Genomic DNA, 18,890 nt, shown 5'->3' on the forward strand with positions numbered 1-18,890 from the left:
ACTAAAACCTGTGCACTTGGCTTTGAAGAACTGGCATAACATGGGGGGTCACATAATGACACTGGTTGAAAATAAGACAAAACATGACCACAAAACCCGTGTCGAAAACATTTACTAAAAATGCTTCATTTGTCGTCAAAGTTCTGGACCAAGTGCTGTACAGGCTAAGAGCAAGTAGACATCGGAGCACCCTGGTTTTAAAACTAATGAGTAGACCACATCTCTGGAGTCAGTCCAGGGCATATTAGGGTTATTCTGGGGCATTCAACCACATACACAACAACACACATACACAACAACAACATGGAATTCAAACACACAACTAAAAACCCTGACACAAAGATACTGACACTGGCACTATGTCAACACAAACACAGTCAGTATAGCCATCGATCATTTCAGCTGTGATGTTGAGACACTGGAGGCTTGGCTCATTCATTGGCACACTTGGCATTAAGGGTCACCTTATCCATCTCTCAGTAAAACCCTATCCAGTGATGGAGACCATTATTTTATTATTTTGTATGTAAACAAATCCTCCCTACGTCTGACAGCCAGTGAGACAGGCTAATATTAAAGTGTTTACCATGAGCCTATATATAGGAGTGTTAACATATGTCTCCTCTTACACAGACTCACTTGTACTGGCATGGCGGGGGTTAGGCCATGCACCTTGAGGTATATTTTGCAAATGGCAATTCATCCGGTCATGTGGAAAGACGTCCATCAGGCATCAAGAGGGTAACGGAAAAGAGTAAACAGAACCTGAAACGGGCGAGAAACGCTCAAGTCTGGGCAGTGTGGTCATGCCAGTGTGGTCATGCCAGTGTGGTCATGCCAGTGTGATCATGCCAGTGCAGCGCTGTCATATTGTAAATTCTCATGACACTTGGTTCATTGCTTGGTACACAGCAAACCACATTGGCCAGCCAAGTGAGAAATGAAAACAAGGGCACTGCCTATCTCTGATAGCTAGGAGGCTTGTGAGGAGGCTTGTGAGGGCTTGTGCATACTTGAGGGAAACTAGACTGGCAGGTGATACAAGGCTGGAAAGAAAGTAAGGAGCCTCATGGTGTCCATACAAACAACCTCTTTCTCTCTCTGCCCCCTCTGTTGCACCCAACCCCCCCCCCCCCCCCCCCCCACACACACACACACACTTTCACCACTTCCTCAATCCAGAGAGCATCTTCACTCTGAGGGTCTCTTGTCATTGGGCAGTGTTGGACACTGACTGATTTGAGGACTTTGTTATTGTGAGCAACGGCAGGAATTCTCAGCAGTTAGGGAGCTCTTCCTGGAAGTGCAGATCCATTGAGCTTGTCCAAATAGACGTGCGCAGTCGCAGTCACATTCACACTCACACACACACACACACTCAGTCAGTCTCTCTCACACGCACACACGAACGCACACACACAGCCCCACTGAGAGTAAGCACCCCACGCACAGAGAGCCCTTCAGAGGCGTCTCATTGGCAGGTCTGAAGGGGGCGGGCTTCCTTCCGCTGCGCTGTGAACCAATGGGAGACGGGCTGCCGATAAACAGGGATGTAACCAGATCTCCCGAGCACATTGCGTTCCCACTTCAGCATGAAAACATCCAAAGAGCCCCTCCTCGGGCCCGGCACACACACACACACACACACACACACACACACACACACACACTTCTTCTTTTTCACTTTTGTTTATTCAGTTTGCTCTCTTACTGGAACTGAGGATGTTGGACCAAAAAAGAAAAAAAAGAGTCATGATTCCTTGTGGGTAACAAAAGTTTCTAAAGGGGTTGAGAAACAAGCAAGAATCCGGGGTGATTAAAAATAGTGATTTCTCACTGAAGGACTTGTCAGAATCAAACCACATAAGCGTCACTTTGTAAAAATTTGTAAACGTTGTAAAACGGAAGTTTAGAAAAAGACGTCCATCTGAAAACAGTAATGTATACAGCCGTGGGGGGGCAGGATCGTATCCGCGGCGATCCCTTGTTTATCTACAACAACCCACTGTTATGTCCAGTCGGTCCAAATGCAGGATCAAGGCTTTGGGAGATATAAACATGGCTTAAGAAATGTTCTCCTTTCTTTTCTCAAGAGGTAGCATCTGCGGGTCCAGATAACAGCTGTCTTACTTAAGCATCCATTCACTATAATAGGCCATAATTCATTATAATGGGCCATAAGTCATTGTTAACCGATGCCAGGACAGATGAGGCTAACTCCAGTGAACGCCAACGCCATGATCTAACACTAGTCATATATAGCGTAAACTGTGCTTTACCCATCCCTTGAGCCAGCGAAAATGAATTCAATTATCAATCAATTATTGTGATGCTCTAATGTATTGGTTGTTCTGCGCGCAAACTGTGGCATCAACACAGCGCATTAACCTTTTATGCTTGTGCTACACGCGTGTTTGACTCATCGCACCTTTCCTGGTAAATGATAGGTGTTGCTGCCAAGACAAATAACCATCTAGATCACTGGAAGCAGCAATGAGAAGAGGTAATGTGCCAAATTAGAGCATATTGTGAAATATATCACTTATAACTATGTATTATATATTATACATTATTACCTAATGTAAACTACTATGTTCGTTTACATTAGGTAAGTACAGTTTTCGTCAGGGAAAGATGTTAAGTGCCAAATTAAGTTTTCATTAGGGAACCACACAAACTAGCTTGCCAGCGTCATTCAACAAATGTTTACACGCTATCAAAACAAATAGCAGGGTGCCAAAGACTCAAACGCCCATTAGTTAGCACACGAGTTAGCTGAAAAGACACCAAAGTGCATCAAGCGCCGGCCAAAATGACGTCACTTCTGGTGCGTGCCTCTGTGCACAAAGACCGCAACAGTCAAGCACAAACTAAACTTCCTCTCTTTGGTCTAGAAACCATGTACTCTTTAATGCTTAGTTAGTTCTTCTGCACAGTGCTGCTCTAGTCTCTCTAGTGAAGTGCGGACGTCAGGACCCATTCTGTGACGTAAGTGTTGCCACCATTCTGCAGTTCTCTCTACCCCACCTCTTCTCTTCCCTTCCCTGACCCAGCCAAGTGTCCACTGCTTCCCCTGCTGGAAGCAGGCAGCAGAGAGAGAGGAGGGGCCCGGGGGTCCGAGGGGGGCCTTGTCAGTGGGGCCTCTGTTTACAAGGCCACGCGCTAAAGCGTGCTCTGCTCTGCTCTGGCCAGTGTCCGGTTACCAGTCAAGTGACTCTGAAACCGTCTTTTTCCATAGCACCCCCCACCATGTGAACCCTTGTGTGTGTGTGTGTGCGCGTGTGTGTGCGTGTGTGTGTGTGTGAGTGCTTGTTTGTGTGTGTGTGTGTGTGTGTGTGTGTGTGTGTGTGTGTGTGTGTGTGTGTGTGTGCGTGCGTGAGTGCGTGTGTGTGTGTGCGTGTGTGTGAGTGAGTGCGTGTGTGTGTGCGCCAGTCTTAGCCTCGTGCACATAGTGCCCTGACAACAAACACCTCAGTGGTGTTATTACTCAGCAGAGGAACAAAACAACAACCCCACCCCCATTCTACTCCCACCCCCTCTTCCAAAGGGGTGGGCTGGAACACAAGTGGTGAACAGGGCCAGTGTGTTCTATTTGCCTGGGTGGAATCTCGCCTTCATTCGGAACGTTCAAGATAGGATGCAGGTCAAAGATCAAAGCCGACCCGTTTGATCTCGTTTCGGAACAGCAACTTGAGGGAAGAAAATACAACTTCAGTTTTATGACTGCATTTTTTCCAATTTCCATGTTTCATGGAATGGAAGATACAGGAAGACCCCAAATTTGTATTGTTATTTATTAGAATGATGGCATTAGAATGAACACCAATGACCAGTTTAATGTGTGTGCTTGTGCTCTCCCCTCATCTCCCCCTTCTCACCTCTCTCTCTTGTGTCTGTGGATCACTGACAGTCCTGTGCTTCATGTTTGTGTCTGTGGATCACTGACAGTCCTGTGCGTCATTAGGCATGTTTGTGTCTGTGGATCACTGACGCTTCATTAGGCATGTTTGTGTCTGTGGATCACTGACAGTCCTGTGGATCACTGGCATGTTTGTGTCTGTGGATCACTGACAGTCCTGTGCGTCATTAGGCATGTTTGTGTCTGTGGATCACTGACAGTCCTGTGCTTCATGTTTGTGTCTGTGGATCACTGACAGTCCTGTGCTTCATGTTTGTGTCTGTGGATCACTGACAGTCCTGTGCTTCATTAGGCATGTTTGTGTCTGTGGATCACTGACAGTCCTGTGGATCACTGACAGTCCTGTGCGTCATTAGGCATGTTTGTGTCTGTGGACCACTGACAGTCCTGTGCTTCATGTTTGTGTCTGTGGATCACTGACAGTCCTGTGCTTCATTAGGCATGTTTGTGTCTGTGGACCACTGACAGTCCTGTGCTTCATGTTTGTGTCTGTGGATCACTGACAGTCCTGTGCTTCATTAGGCATGTTTGTGTCTGTGGACCACTGACAGTCCTGTGCTTCATGTTTGTGTCTGTGGATCACTGACAGTCCTGTGCGTCATTAGGCATGTTTGTGTCTGTGGATCACTGACAGTCCTGTGCTTCATGTTTGTGTCTGTGGACCACTGACAGTCCTGTGCTTCATGTTTGTGTCTGTGGACCACTGACAGTCCTGTGCGTCATTAGGCATGTTTGTTGAGCTGTGCCATATGGACCAGAGAGCCAGAGAGCACGCTGTGTCCTGGGAGGGGCTCCATAGTTAGTTGGTAATTGACAGAATCTAGAGCACTCTCTCTCCCCCTCCTTCTCTCTCTCTCTCCCTCTCTCTCCTTCACTCTCTCTCTCTCCTTCTCTCTCCCCCTCTGCCTCTACTCCTCTCCTTCTCTCTCTCCTCCTCTCCTTCAGTCTCTCTCCCCCTCTCCTTCTCTCTCTCTCCCCCTCTCCTTCACTCTCTCTCTCTCTCTATCTCTCCCCCTCCCCTTCACTCTCTCTCTCCTCCTCTCCTTCCCTCTTTCTCTCTCTCCCCCTCTCCTTCACTCTCTCTCCCCCTCTCTCTATCTCTCCCCCTCCCCTTCACTCTCTCTCTCCTCCTCTCCTTCCCCCTCTCTCTCTCTCCCCCTCTCCTTCTCTCTCTCCCCCTCTCCTTCACTCTCTCTCCCCCACACACCATGCCCAGTGCTGCCAAGGAGAGGACAGCGTCCCCACAGCTGGAGGAGTTCCTGCGCTCCCTCAGTCAACGCCTGCTTCAACAACATGAATGTTAGCCTGGAATAAACGAATGTACAGCAGGCAAACAGGATGGTGATCCGTCACGCTGCGCAGCCCAGCGTTTTCCAGAGGCTCTAATAGACGGTGAGCTCGACTGCTAAATGCAGTTGGTTCTGCACCGACAACTTAAGTTAGGGCACCATGGCATGCTGAAATAGTCAACTTACAAGTTCACAAATAAGGCTTTACCATGGCATAATCTATATTGGATAGCGTAATGTATCACAAGCTAGCTGATACTGAGACTAGATTGATCAAACTTTTTGGCACAAGAGGAATTTATTTGGATGCTGACAGGACTGGACTGACGAGGACTGTGTGTACCTGGAAAAACTATAAATCTCTGTGAGACAGGGATGATACTGATAAGGTTACCGCCTATGTTGCATTCTTTCATTAATAACATTGGCAGGGATGTTTATGATGGAAAAACTAGCGAGTTGACAACTTTCCTAACACAGCCACACATCAAGCAGGTGCAACACAAGACATAGCAATAAAAGCTACTAAGTTATTAGTCCAACTGAAAGAAGACTCCTCCCTTCCTCCGACAAAGTCTTCCTCAGATAGCTTCTTCTTATAGCTAGCAGAAGGGTCTAATTGTTGTTGTGTGACGTGGTGCTGTAAGGCCTTACGTAGTTCTCGATGGCCGAGAGGTGTTGTGTCCACCAAAGTTACATAGTGCAATACCAGGCATATCAGGTGTGCCGTAGCAGTGGCACAGGTGCCACTCTCTGTATTATAAGTCATGCTACCACCAAACATTTTAAGGTAAAATTGTTACATAATGTTGCTTTTAAAACAGAATTATGGAGTTTTGGTCTAAAACCAACGAGCTACCTTCCTAAAAGGGATGCAAAAACCTTGCAAGCTAACATGCTAACTAGGCAATGTTGTGCTGTAAAGGCTTCTCTTACGTCTCAACCTGAGCCACAAGACTACATGAAGCACAGCTTGGACGACATGAAGAAACCACTGATGGGATCTGTCCTTCACATAACCATACACCAGCTACATTTATTTGAAGATACCAAAAGTAGCTGCTCCTAAAAACATACCCAAAAAGTGGAAAATTGTTGCATAGTGTTTCTTGAAAGGGATCATAGAAAATGGCAATCATGCAAGGGATTATGTCTAATTATCTAATATAACAGCACTTGCAAGAAAAATTGACCCAATTTGAAATCTGCTTACGGTAAAGAGATTAATTGTATAGGACTTTAAAGTATTCTGTTCATTTGTTCCTACACCACAGCGGGCTGGCTGTTCCAAATCCGCTGAAGGCACTTGCCCAGCCCTGACAGCCATAAGACAGCTTGAGTAAACACGCCCTTTATGTTCAGAGGGGAAGAATGGCTGACATTATGAGAATTATCTCTCTTCCTCCCTCTCTCCCTCTCTCTCGCTGGCCTCCCTCTCCCTCTCTCTCTCTCACTGGCCTCCCTCTCCCTCTCTCTCTCTCACTGGCCTCCCTCTCTCTCTCTCTCTCTCTCCCTCTCTCTCTCACTGGCCTCCCTCTCCCTCTCTCTCTCTCTCTCACTGGCCTCCCTCTCTCCCTCTCCCTCTGGCCTCTCTCCCTCTGGCCTCTCTCTCTCTCTCTCTCTCTCTCTCTCTCTCTCTCTCTCTCTCTCTCCCTCTCTCCCTCCCTCCCTCCCTCCCTCTCTCTCCCTCTCCCTCTGCTGGCTGACCCACTCAACCAGTTGGCCCATCTGTGTCCTTCCTCTGAACTCTCAGCACCTCCACTCTCACACCACTGCTGGCAGCGTCTCATGGGATTCATTTCAGCTCACTTTCCATTTCACCATGCTGTTTACTATGAGCACTGCTTCAAGGAACATCACACACAAGTGTGTATGTTCATTTCATATTAATAAACCTTATGAATTATTATTATCTATTCAGTTCATTTGATAAGAGTCTTTGTCTAACCGGTCCCCCGCCGACCAAAGATACATCAATACATCAATCTCTTTGCATTTAAGTGATAAACCTCTGGCTGGTACCTCAAGCGTGATTAAATAATGCACAGAAGGACACAAAGACGAACAATAACGTACCTGCCAGGGCTGTTGCTGCTATTGCGAGGGGAGGGCGCGTGAGGAGAGGGTGTGTGAGGAGAGGGTGTGTGAGGGGAGGGTGTGTGAGGGGAGGGTGTGTGAGGGGACCTGCGGAGGCCGTGGAGTCTGAGAGCAGAGGATTGTGGGATGGGGAGGCAGTAGACGCGCTGCAGCGCCACCTGCAGGCGCTGCTCCAGGGCCCCCGCCGGCCCCGGGCTCTCCAGGGCCTCCAGCAGGGAGTCGCACACACCTCTGGGCTCGGGCCACACCCGCTCACACACGCCCGTCTGCGGAGAGAAAGAAAAAACACACACACACACGCGCGCACGCAGACAGACACAGACACAGACACAGACACAGACACAGACACACACACAGACACACGCACGCACGCACAGACACAGACACAGACACACAGACACAGACACAGACACAGACACAGACACAGACACACACACACACAGACACACAGACACAGGTTCATATGTGTGCATGATTACAAACACAACACTTTATTATCTGAATGGTTCTGGCCCTTAAGATCCACTGTATACTGCATTAAACCTTTTGTCACGCCTTCATTATACTGTATCTGTGTACACAGGAGACTCCTTTGCTCTCTCCATGTGTGCGTGTGTATATAATTACATGTATATGTATGTAGATGTATATGGATGTGTGTGTGAATAAATATATCTATGTTTGTATGTATTTCAATTTCTTATTTGGCAAAGGACAAGTGTTACAAGAAAGCTCTCCGGTGTTCACGCTAATTGTGAATTAAGCTCTTGAAGCCAGTCCACATCACCTGGGAGTTTTGGGAACAACACCTGACTCAGAACCTGTACCACAGGTCACAAGTGGAGACAGATCCCTCGGGGGAGCCTGCGAGTGTTTACTCAAATGATAGGGTACGGAGAGACTGCAAAACACCACCAGCACCACACACACACCTGTCTGCTGCCGCCACGGTCTCTTTGAGCTGGGGAGGCGCGCCTCTGATCTAGCCACAGGCCCCAGGAGTGGTTCAGGGGGTAGGGGCTGCATCTGAGGGCGTGGGGACGGTGCTTGGGGCTGGGATCCGCGTGGTTCCGTCTCCCCGCACTCAGGACCTTCTGGCTGAAATGGGTACTGAGGATGACCGAGCGGCTCTCGCCTTCGATGACCAAGGTTTGCCTGTTGGTGAGAAAAGGTGTGTGTGGGGGGAAAACCATGAAAGTTGTGACAGGAAATGCAATCATCTTCTTTGTTTTCCTGCAGCACTGCATTCAGTGTACTCAACCATTGGAATTCGTAGAAAGACTACTGTTCTGTCAAAACTCCCCTCGGGCAAAACAATTGTTCTCAAATGTCAATGTCATTTTTTCTCAATGTCAACTTTTTGGTCTTGCACGTATACATTTAAACAACACTGCAGCAAAAAAAAACTCTTTGATATATTTGATCTATCTGCTTATAACTGTATACAAACAAACAAACAAACATTAATATTCATCATTCATTCATATCTATTCTTGATAATAGCTGACGCAGGCAGCAAACTCAGTATTTGACTGTCCTGTGTTCATCTCAGGTGTTGTGTAGAGCATCTCACACAGGAACATTGTCCACAGCAATTAAAATTTTTAGCTGTCTGTTGCTGCCTCTACTGTCTCGTTGTTTTTGTGACAATGACAAATAAAGTACTTTGAACTTTGAACTTTGAACTACAGCTTCAGAGCCCACCATCACCACAGGCTACAGTTGGAATATTTTGAGTTAACTGGTGGGGAAAAAAAAAGAAAGAAAAACCCCTGATCTAATCACATACATGAGAAGTTCTTCATCAGCCCCTAGGATTAAAAATGTATGCAAGTTAAGATGCCAACGCTGACAGACGCACAGATAACAATCGTCCTCCACGTCTCTGACTATCAACAGGCACATGACTCACGTACACACGTACACACGTACACACGTCTCCTTCCACACCCAGTGGAAAGCACAGAATCACTGTTATTCATTCAAGGCTTGGACCATTGATGTGGGCCTAGTAACGAGCCACTGACTGTACGTGCAATATGGCAACAACACAAAAGCTTGACGTTTTTCTCGATTGCTTACACACTATAACTGGGCCTATTAACTAAACATCCCAAACCGTGACACCATCTACCAAAACACAGACTAATTTCCCAAAACTCTAAACATTTTCCCCAGTTTTCATTTTTGTGCAAAATTCTACACACAAATCCCTTTATATGTCACTAGCTGCCCCATATGCTCAATTAGTAAGCTCTGGCATTCAATGTCATTAACTCAAGTCATCACAGCTCGAACCCAACTCACACACAATTCACCAGGTGGAAACACTAACAGTGTCATACCAATCAGAACCTCAGGATAGAGAGATAAAAGGGCCATGGACCAATCAGAACCTCAGGATAGAGAGATAAAAGGGCCATGGACCAATCAGAACCTCAGGATAGAGAGATAAAAGGGCCATGGACCAATCAGAACCTCAGGATAGATGGATAAAAGGGGCATGGACCAATCAGAACCTCAGGATAGAGAGATAAAAGGGCCATGGGTCAGTTGTTTTGGAACAATGGATCCACAAAGACCTTTCTTTATGTACAAACAGTTTTTCCCCCCCATTGGTTTATATTGGTAAATACAGCATGGAAATGATTTGACTGAATTCTATGTTCTTTACGTGTTAGTTTTTATATTTATAGTACGTTTTGTTTTTCACAGAATCTCAGTTTATTTCACTACAGCACACTGAGGAATACATTATTTTGAAAATGTGTTGTGTCTTTATATTGGGTGTATCATGTAAATGTATAATGTAAATGAGAGCTTGGTTTTGATATGGAAGTCTGAGGTTAGCGAAGATGAGTTTGCAGTTACGCATTTGTATTGAAACATAATTTCAAGAAATGTGTCTTGGCAGAGAAACTGCAAGACACGTTTTCAATTCCATATGTTCTCCAGACATCATATAACTCAAAACCCAACACATCAGACTTGAGAACACACACAGACACTATCAAATTATTCTCAACATCAGTTAAGCTCGGTTCATCATAATTAAACAAGGTACTGTCAAACTGTTCCCGAGGTTAAGCTGGCAGGGAGCATTTAACAGGCCCTGTTTTCAGTCAGTCGCTGGGAGAGCACCTCAGGGCAATGAGCTGGGCGGCTGCCAGTGCAGGATTCTGCTCCGACCCGTCTCTGCTTGCCCCGAGAGCGTCATATGGCCGTTTAGCTGGGAAAGTGTATTTATATACGTCACCACCCGGACGAGCTGAGCCCCGCGGTGGATTTGGAGGTTTGCCAGCGAGAGGGGGCCAAAGCCAGAGTTACATGGAATGAACTCTGTGAACCTCTGCCCACCCTGTTTGGCTTATGCGGGGGGTCAGTCCAATATTGCTCTGCGGTGCTGGGGTGCTGGGGGGGGGGGTTTGGAAGTAAAGGAAACTAGTAAAGGAAATTTCCTAGTAGCTGAACCTGAGCCTTGGCCTGAGAGCGCCCCTCAACTTGAGACCGTCTGTGTACACATGCTTCATGTGGATGCTGCTTGGTGATGCTGCTCCACTGTTCTCACTTCAACGGACTTCCTTCAAGAGCAACACTGTGCTGAAGTCTGAATCATCCGTGGCTTCTGTGGCTCTGCGATGAGAGACCCACGACCGACTCGGAGGCCATAAAACCATAACATGACGCAGAGACTCAGCTGAACTGCCAGAGACCCAGATATTGCTCTCCCCTGCTGAATTCCTTTCATATTTCTTCGCTGAAAGGTTGGGGGGGGGGTTATCACATAATTGAAACTCCAAATCATCAACAGCATCCAATTTCCTGGAAGTAGATTCTGGCCAAATACATGTTTCTATAAAAAAAAAAGTCTGAAAAAGAGGAAGTTCAACTGGAAGACTGACTATCAGAGACATCTAACCTAAATAACCTATCACCTAAATACAAGCTGATGTGTGACAAAACACATCGAAAAAAAAAAAAAAAAAAACAGTGCATACACCCCTTTCTGAGAATGGAACAATCAACCAGGAAGCATGAGACACACACCTTCACACACAAACGGGCAGAAAGGTAAACAGACAGAATAGTGAGTTAGCGAGTGAGTAAGTGAGTAAGGTAAGTGCTCACGTCACAGGCAGGTAAGGAGTGGCCCAGGTACTATCAGTGAAGTGAGGAACAGCAAGTACTGACAGGCATTTCCGGTGGCTCACACCCCCGCTGGTGTGTGTGGGAGGGGGGGGGGAGGGGCCATCCTACGCACAGCAGCGGGTTCTGGAAGGTGGGAGGAAGTGCTTCTGCACACCGCAAAGGAAACGCACAAGGAGTGGAATACTACTGGAACTCCGGACATGTGAAATTCCGGAGTTTTCCACATTTGGCACACTACTAGGTACGGGAAATGTCACTGAACTTGACTGGCTGAGGGAGTTTGACCTGAACAGAATGGGATGATTGACCTACCTCTTAAAATACTACTGATAAGATTCATGGACAAGATAAAACATATTTATATAAACACAGTTTTCATATAGACCTAAAAATCTATCAAATCCTAAGAGATCACCACATATCAAGAACAAATATCCAATTATACTGTATCCATCACTTCATTTGTAGAAAGTGTATCAAATAGCGAACAAAACTCTATAAATAACGGTCCAATATACCAATATAATATCAGGAAACAGGAAACTGGTAATGTGCTTTGCACTGTCAGTTTAACCTAGAAATCCAAAAGCATTGTTGGACTATATCAATTGGACTTTCCACTGTCAAAATCTATTCCTGGTAAAACACTGGGGGGAGTGGGAGAGAGGGAGGGAGAGAGAGGGAGGGAGAGAGAGGGAGAGAGAGAGGGAGTGAGAGGGACCAGCGATAGCAAGAGTGAAAGGGAGACACGGAACTGCCAGGAACTCACTGAGCAGAGCAGCATGTGTTTTCAATTCCCTGTCTTGGCCTTCTCCAGGGCCATTGTGATCCAGTGCACAGCTAGTGCTCCAAGAAGGGGGTGGGTGACGGGGGGGGGGGGGGGAGAAGGAGGAGAAGAAAAACTACTGCGCTTTTTTCCCTCTCCCGGATTGCTGGAAATGAGCTAAGCACTGCCAGGAAGAGGAATGTGAGCCATTCCCTGGAGTTTCTGATGACGTGGGAGTGGAGAGGAGGCCCCCACTCTTGCCTGTGTGTGTGTGTGTGTGTGTGTGTGTGTGTGTGTGTGTGTGTGTGTGTGTGTGTGTGTGTGTGTGTGTGTGTGTGAGAGAGAGGGGAGAGGAGAGGAGGCCCCCTGGCCTCTGGCCACTCTTCCCGCCTGCCAACTCCAGCGTGGGCTGAGCCCCGACTCCCAACAGCTGGAGACAGACTCCACTCCACTCCATGCACACACACACACACACACACACACACACACACACACACACACACACACACACACACACACACACACACACACACACACACACACACACACACACACACACACACACACACAGGCTCCACTCCACTCCACTCCATGCACACACGCAATCACACACACACACACACACACACACACACACACACACACACACACACACACACACACACACACACACACACACAGGCTCCACTCCACTCCACTCCATGCACACACGCAATCACACACACACACACACACACACACACACACACACACACACACACAGGCTCCACTCCACTACATGTACACACGCAATCACTACACACACACACAGGCTCCACTCCACTTCATGCACACACGCAATCACCACACACACACACACACACACACACACACAGGCTCCACTCCACTACATGCACACACGCAATCGCTACACACACACACACACACACCTCACCACTACTGCTGCTGCTCCTCTCTTTCTCTCTCTCACACACACACACACACACACACACAGTTTATTATTAAGCGTCAATAAACTGATGCATGAACCAATCTCGAGCCCATGTTTTCAGTTACCATTAATGCAAACAATGCTATATGCGAGAATTTGCCGAAAACTATAATGATGTAAAACAATTCATACCAATACTTGCAGTAAGTGTCTGTGTGTATATATTGGGTGAATGGGATGGTAATAATATGGAAAATAACAAAATATATAAAATATTTCGAAAAGCATTAATACGCCACTAGTCATCAAGAAACAGTGCTCCTGACACCAACCCCATGATGAGACATGTGTTCAGTCACTCCTGCCTGGTGAGGGGGAGGGGCGCGTGGCCAGTGTTTTGCTCACCAGGGCGGATGCACGTGGACAAGGTCACCGGGGCTCGGAGCGAGGTGGGTCACCGTCTCCCGGCTGAACAGCACCAGGCAGTGGTCTCTCTCCGCCGGGACCTCCTGCTCCTCGACGGCATCCTGTTGCTCCTGCGCTGGGTCCTCCTGCTCATCCTGTTGCTCCTGCGCTGGGTTCTGTTGCTCCTGCGCTGGGTCCTCCTGCTCATCCTGTTGCTCCTGCGCTGGGTTCTGTTGCTCCTGCGCTGGGTTCTGTTGCTCCTCGGTTGGGTTCTGTGCTTCCTGGAGTCGCTGGCACAGAACCACACTCAGGCCACAGTCCTCCTGCACATGCAGCACCCGGAGTGCTAGCACACCCAGCTTCCCTGCCACATGGAGACACACACAGACACACACACACACACACACACACACACACACACACACACACCACACACACACACACACACACACACACACACACACACACACACACACACACACACACACACGCACCACACACGCACACACACACACACACACCCCGACACACACACACACACCCCGACACACACACACACACACACACACACACACACACACACACACACACACACACACACACACACACAGACAGACAGACAGACAGAACATCAGACTAGATGGCACTACAGGAGTGCAAAAGAGAGCAGTGTGGCACATAGGCGTTCGCTAATGACAGCGCTCCAGGGGAGGGAAGAGAGCAGATGCCATTGGCTCTCCACAGAAAAACAAAGGACTGGATATCCTCGGTACAAACGCTCAAAGGTAGGAAGTCTCATTGGAGAAAGGAAGACACCACCAAAATGTCTTGTGCAGGCCTATATCTCTTGAGCCAGGACAGAACTAGAAAATGAAGTGGCTCAACACATTGGCAAGAATCGAAATATGATACTGAAGTCCTTTAACTAAAAAGACCCCCAACACACATACCAAAAGAAGTTCCACTAAAACGTGTGCATGGTGAGGATAAACACTAGCGTGAGGAAACGGGCATTCAGGATCGTGTGCAGGCAATGCGCACGCTTTACAAGCCTCAAGGACTGCTTAATATTCCACATCACTAGAAAACCAGCACTAGATTCTAACAACAGAGCAACGTGAGAAATAGCAAGTGGGTGGAAAACAACAGAAAAACAAACCGAAGTGTGACTCATCTCCCCTACCCTCGGCACAACTGTACTGAGCGTTCTGTGAGAGTCGCAGTTTGAAACGTTGACAATCTCTCTCTCTTGGCCACAAGAATTGTTTTAATGCACCGCCTATAAATTCTGCTCCATGCTCCCGAACTGAGAAGCAGGAACCGACTTGCCTCAGCACCCATGGATATGCAACTCCTCTTACACACACACACCAAACGCACACACAACACACACACACACACACACCCACACACAGAGACAAACACACACACACACAGAGACAAACACACACACACACACACACAACCACAAACAGAGACAAACACACACACACACACACACACACACAGAGACAAACACACACACACACACACAGAGACAAACACACACACACATCACACATTATCCCTGATGCGTGACAGTAAGGACAAGAATTCCTTCTCTCTAGGCTGATTATAGATGAACGATAGGAGAGCAGAGCACTGGTTCAGTCCTGGCACTGAGTGATGACAGCAGTGATCCAGGCAGTCCAGAGCGTGGCAGTGATAACCACAGACCTGCTGGGTGTGTTCATCACATTAAAGGACTGATAATCACAGTCACAGACCTGCTGGGTGTGTTCATTACATTAAAGCACTGATAACCACAGACCTGCTGCGAGCGTTCATTACATTAAAGCAGTGATACCCACAGACCTGCTGGGTGTGTTCATCACATTAAAGCAGTGATAACCACAGACACAGACCTGCTGGGTGCGTTCATTACATTAAAGCAGTGATAACCACAGACCTGCTGGGTGCGTTCATTACATTAAAGCAGTGATACCCACAGACCTGCTGGGTGCGTTCATTACATTAAAGCAGTGATACCCACAGACCTGCTGGGTGCGTTCATTACATTAAAGCAGTGATACCCACAGACCTGCTGGGTGTGTTCATCACATTAAAGCAGTGATAACCACAGACCTGCTGGGTGTGTTCATCACATTAAAGGACTGATAACCACAGACCTGCTGGGTGTGTTCATCACATTAAAGCAGTGCACTGTGTGGATTCATTCGCTCCGACACAAATGCTGCACCCAACAAGGTATGGGCATGATACGTCATTCCTGCAGTGCAAGAACATTCGCTATGGCAACTAAAGTAATGATCACTGGTGTCCCTTAGGCCTGCCTACAGATTTGACTCTGAACACATGTTGGCTCTGAACACATGTTGAATTTGTGGCTTTCTGCAGCAAATCCACACTGGGTGGTTATCCTATGCCACATGTGAGTCACAGCTGTTCTGCAGAAATTCTCACTGTATGCCAGCAGAGTTGGGGAAAACATGAAGACCCCTGTTACAGCTGTTGAAGAGCATTAAGGGCCCTGTGACTGCTGTTAAAGAGCATTAAGACCCCTGTGCTGTTGAAGGGCATTAAGACCCCTGTTACTGCGGTTGAAGAGCATTAAGACCCCTGTGCTGTTGAAGGACATTAAGACCCCTGTTACTGCTGTTGAAGAGCATTAAGACCCCTGTGCTGTTGAAGAGCATTAAGACCCCTGTTACTGCTGTTGAAGAGTGTTACTGCTGTTGAAGAGCATTAAGGGCCCTTTTAGAGCTGTTGAAGAGCATTAAGACCCCTGTTACTGCTGTTGAAGAGCATTAAGGGCCCTTTTAGAGCTGTTGAAGAGCATTAAGACCCCTGTTACTGCTGTTGAAGAGCATTAAGGGCCCTGTTACTGCTGTTGAAGAGCATTAAGGGCCATGTTACTGCTGTTGAAGAGCATTAAGGGCCCTGTTACTGCTGTTGAAGAGCATTAAGGGCCCTGTTACTGCTGTTGAAGAGTGTTACTGCTGTTGAAGAGCATTAAGGGCCCTGTTACTGCTGTTGAAGAGCATTAAGGGCCCTGTTACTGCTGTTGAAGAGCATTAAGACCCCTGTGCTGTTGAAGAGCATTAAGGGCCCAATACTCCACCACTCCATAAGACAGACACTCTGAATGTAAGGTATTCCTTGATTAGCCTGCATCCGAGGCCTACGTACAGTAGGACCTGATCACTGTGTGTTCTTTACAGCGTATACTGCATGTTCAGTATACATGCACGGAGAGAAATGTACATTTGAGATGAAGATTCATTTTGTACCAGCACTGTACTTTTCATGTGTGATACCATATCGACAGAAAACTTTGTTTTTGAAAAGATTTAAAAACGTCAGCTTTTGTGCTGTACTGGCATGTATTTCCAAACCACACATCTCTATAGGTAGAAAGGCCACAGTGCACAGTTTGTCGTACCCTCGTTGGATGATCTGATAACTCTGTCGCCTTGCCCACCTCAGCTCACCTCACCTCATTGTTCTCTACTCATCCACCCCCACCTTTCAGCCCTCCTCCGCGGCACTTTCCACCAGCAACCGTTGCATTCCCCTCCACTCAGAGAGACACACAGACAGACAGACAGAAAGAAAGTGACAGAATGAATGAGAGAGAAAGAGAGAGAGAGAGAGAGAGAAAGAGAAAGAGAGAGAGAGAGAGAGAGAGAGGCACAATTGTGTATGAAGGCACTTGTCAGATAACACACCTCGAGTCAAGTTAGACGCCTCATCTCATCGTTGTTCCGTGGACCAAGGAAAAAAAAAAAGAAAGAAAGGAAGAAAGAAAGAAAGAAAGAAAAGAAATGTTCCTGCCACCTTAGTTAAAGCCCTTTTCTTTTTTTTTACGGCTTGGAGTCATCTCACACATACTAGTGTCACACTTTCTGCATGGACACACCCACGCGGCAAACCACACATCTGACAGCCATCCTCTCCGTGGGCTTCAAGAGCCCCTGACAGTTGCAGGCTGGAAGTCAATGATATAGCATTCAGGCATTCAGAAGCACTTGTGCCCTCTAGGAGTGCGTAGGTTGCACGCTCGATGTGTACGTGCTCGTACAGGTGTGCAGCGCATCAACAGTTTTTTCCTGTTTGTTCAGGAAATGTCACTCTCGAAGGGTGATTGCGAGTTCAACCATCACCAAGCGCCATGTTGTCCTGTTACTGAATGATACTACGTACCAAACGTGGACCCTTTAAAAGGTGCTGGCATGGCAGCCTAGCCATCTGTGTAATACAGCTCTTTGGTGAAATGCAACACATAACCCCTGGCATATGATTAAAGATTATGTGCTTACGGTGCAACCCTGTGACAAGCCCACTGACTCCTCAGCAACATTGATGTATAGAATTAAAGCATTGTTTCTTCGAAATATGTAGAATAAATGCATTGTTTCTTTGAGTATATAGAATAAATGTGTCTCTGTGTGAAGTCAAACCCATAACCAAATAAGGCTGATGGTCTTCCTAGCTGTGCGAGCACAGAGACATGGGCAAAGGTATCATAAAGGTTGGGCTAGTTTAGCTGTGCGAGCACAGAGACATGGGCAAAGGTATCATAAAGGTTGGGCTAGTTTAGCTGTGCGAGCACTGAAACATGGACACAGGTATCATAAAGGTTGGCCTAGTGAAAGCATTTAAGTGAAGTGACAAATGCACAATAACTGTTGTTATTTTTTGCTATCATGTTAAAACCACAGTGTCATTCAGTGCCGCTGGCCAACAAACCGTACACTCTTGTATTCCAATGCAGCACCTTTTCCTGCGAAAGTGTGAACGTTTCCCCCTAATAGATGCTGAAAGGGCATCACTTCAGCCTACAAGTATAAAAAAACAAACAAATAAACTGAAAGCTTGAAAATCTGTATAACTATCCAACATCTGTATAAAGCTGTGTGGAATGGTCTGAGCTCTGACAAAAGTAGAGACCAACTGAGTTCTGGGTTACCTGCAGCTGCAGCAGAGGAAAGGAAAAAAAGGAAGGATGGAAGGGAAGAAGGAAGGAAAAAAGGAAGGAAGGATGAGAAGAAGGAGATTAAAAAGGAAGGAAGGAAGGAAGGAACGTAGCATGACTGGATGGATGGCTACAGTTTTTCCATACCCACTTCAAATCCATTCCAAGAGACTAAGCCACTGAGGCCTGGGTTACCTGCAGCTGCAGCGGTGGTGGTGGTGGTGGCGGTGGAGTCAGCGGTGGACTGGTGCCTCCAGAAGCTGACGGCTGACCTCTGTCTGCTCTGGAGTTGGTTCAGCCTCTCCGCCAGGCCTCCACTGCAACACAGACACACACTCTTAGGCCAGGGACACAGACAC

At 47.2% G+C, this 18,890-nt stretch overlaps 1 protein-coding gene across 1 annotated transcript in view; it reads right to left on the bottom strand.

Moving 5' to 3' along the window:
- Nucleotides 1-18,890, bottom strand: part of spidr (scaffold protein involved in DNA repair) — a 55,078-nt gene that overhangs the window by 16,389 nt on the left and 19,799 nt on the right. The window contains exons 7-10 of the mRNA XM_031562853.2: nucleotides 18,727-18,848; nucleotides 13,557-13,920; nucleotides 8,238-8,460; nucleotides 7,285-7,571 (exon numbers count right to left, since the gene is read on the bottom strand). Coding sequence (XP_031418713.1) covers nucleotides 7,285-7,571; nucleotides 8,238-8,460; nucleotides 13,557-13,920; nucleotides 18,727-18,848 — 996 coding nt within the window. The remainder of the gene's footprint in view (nucleotides 1-7,284; nucleotides 7,572-8,237; nucleotides 8,461-13,556; nucleotides 13,921-18,726; nucleotides 18,849-18,890) is intronic.

Source organism: Clupea harengus, chromosome 25 (assembly GCF_900700415.2).
Source record: "Clupea harengus chromosome 25, Ch_v2.0.2, whole genome shotgun sequence".
Lineage (NCBI taxonomy): Eukaryota > Metazoa > Chordata > Actinopteri > Clupeiformes > Clupeidae > Clupea > Clupea harengus.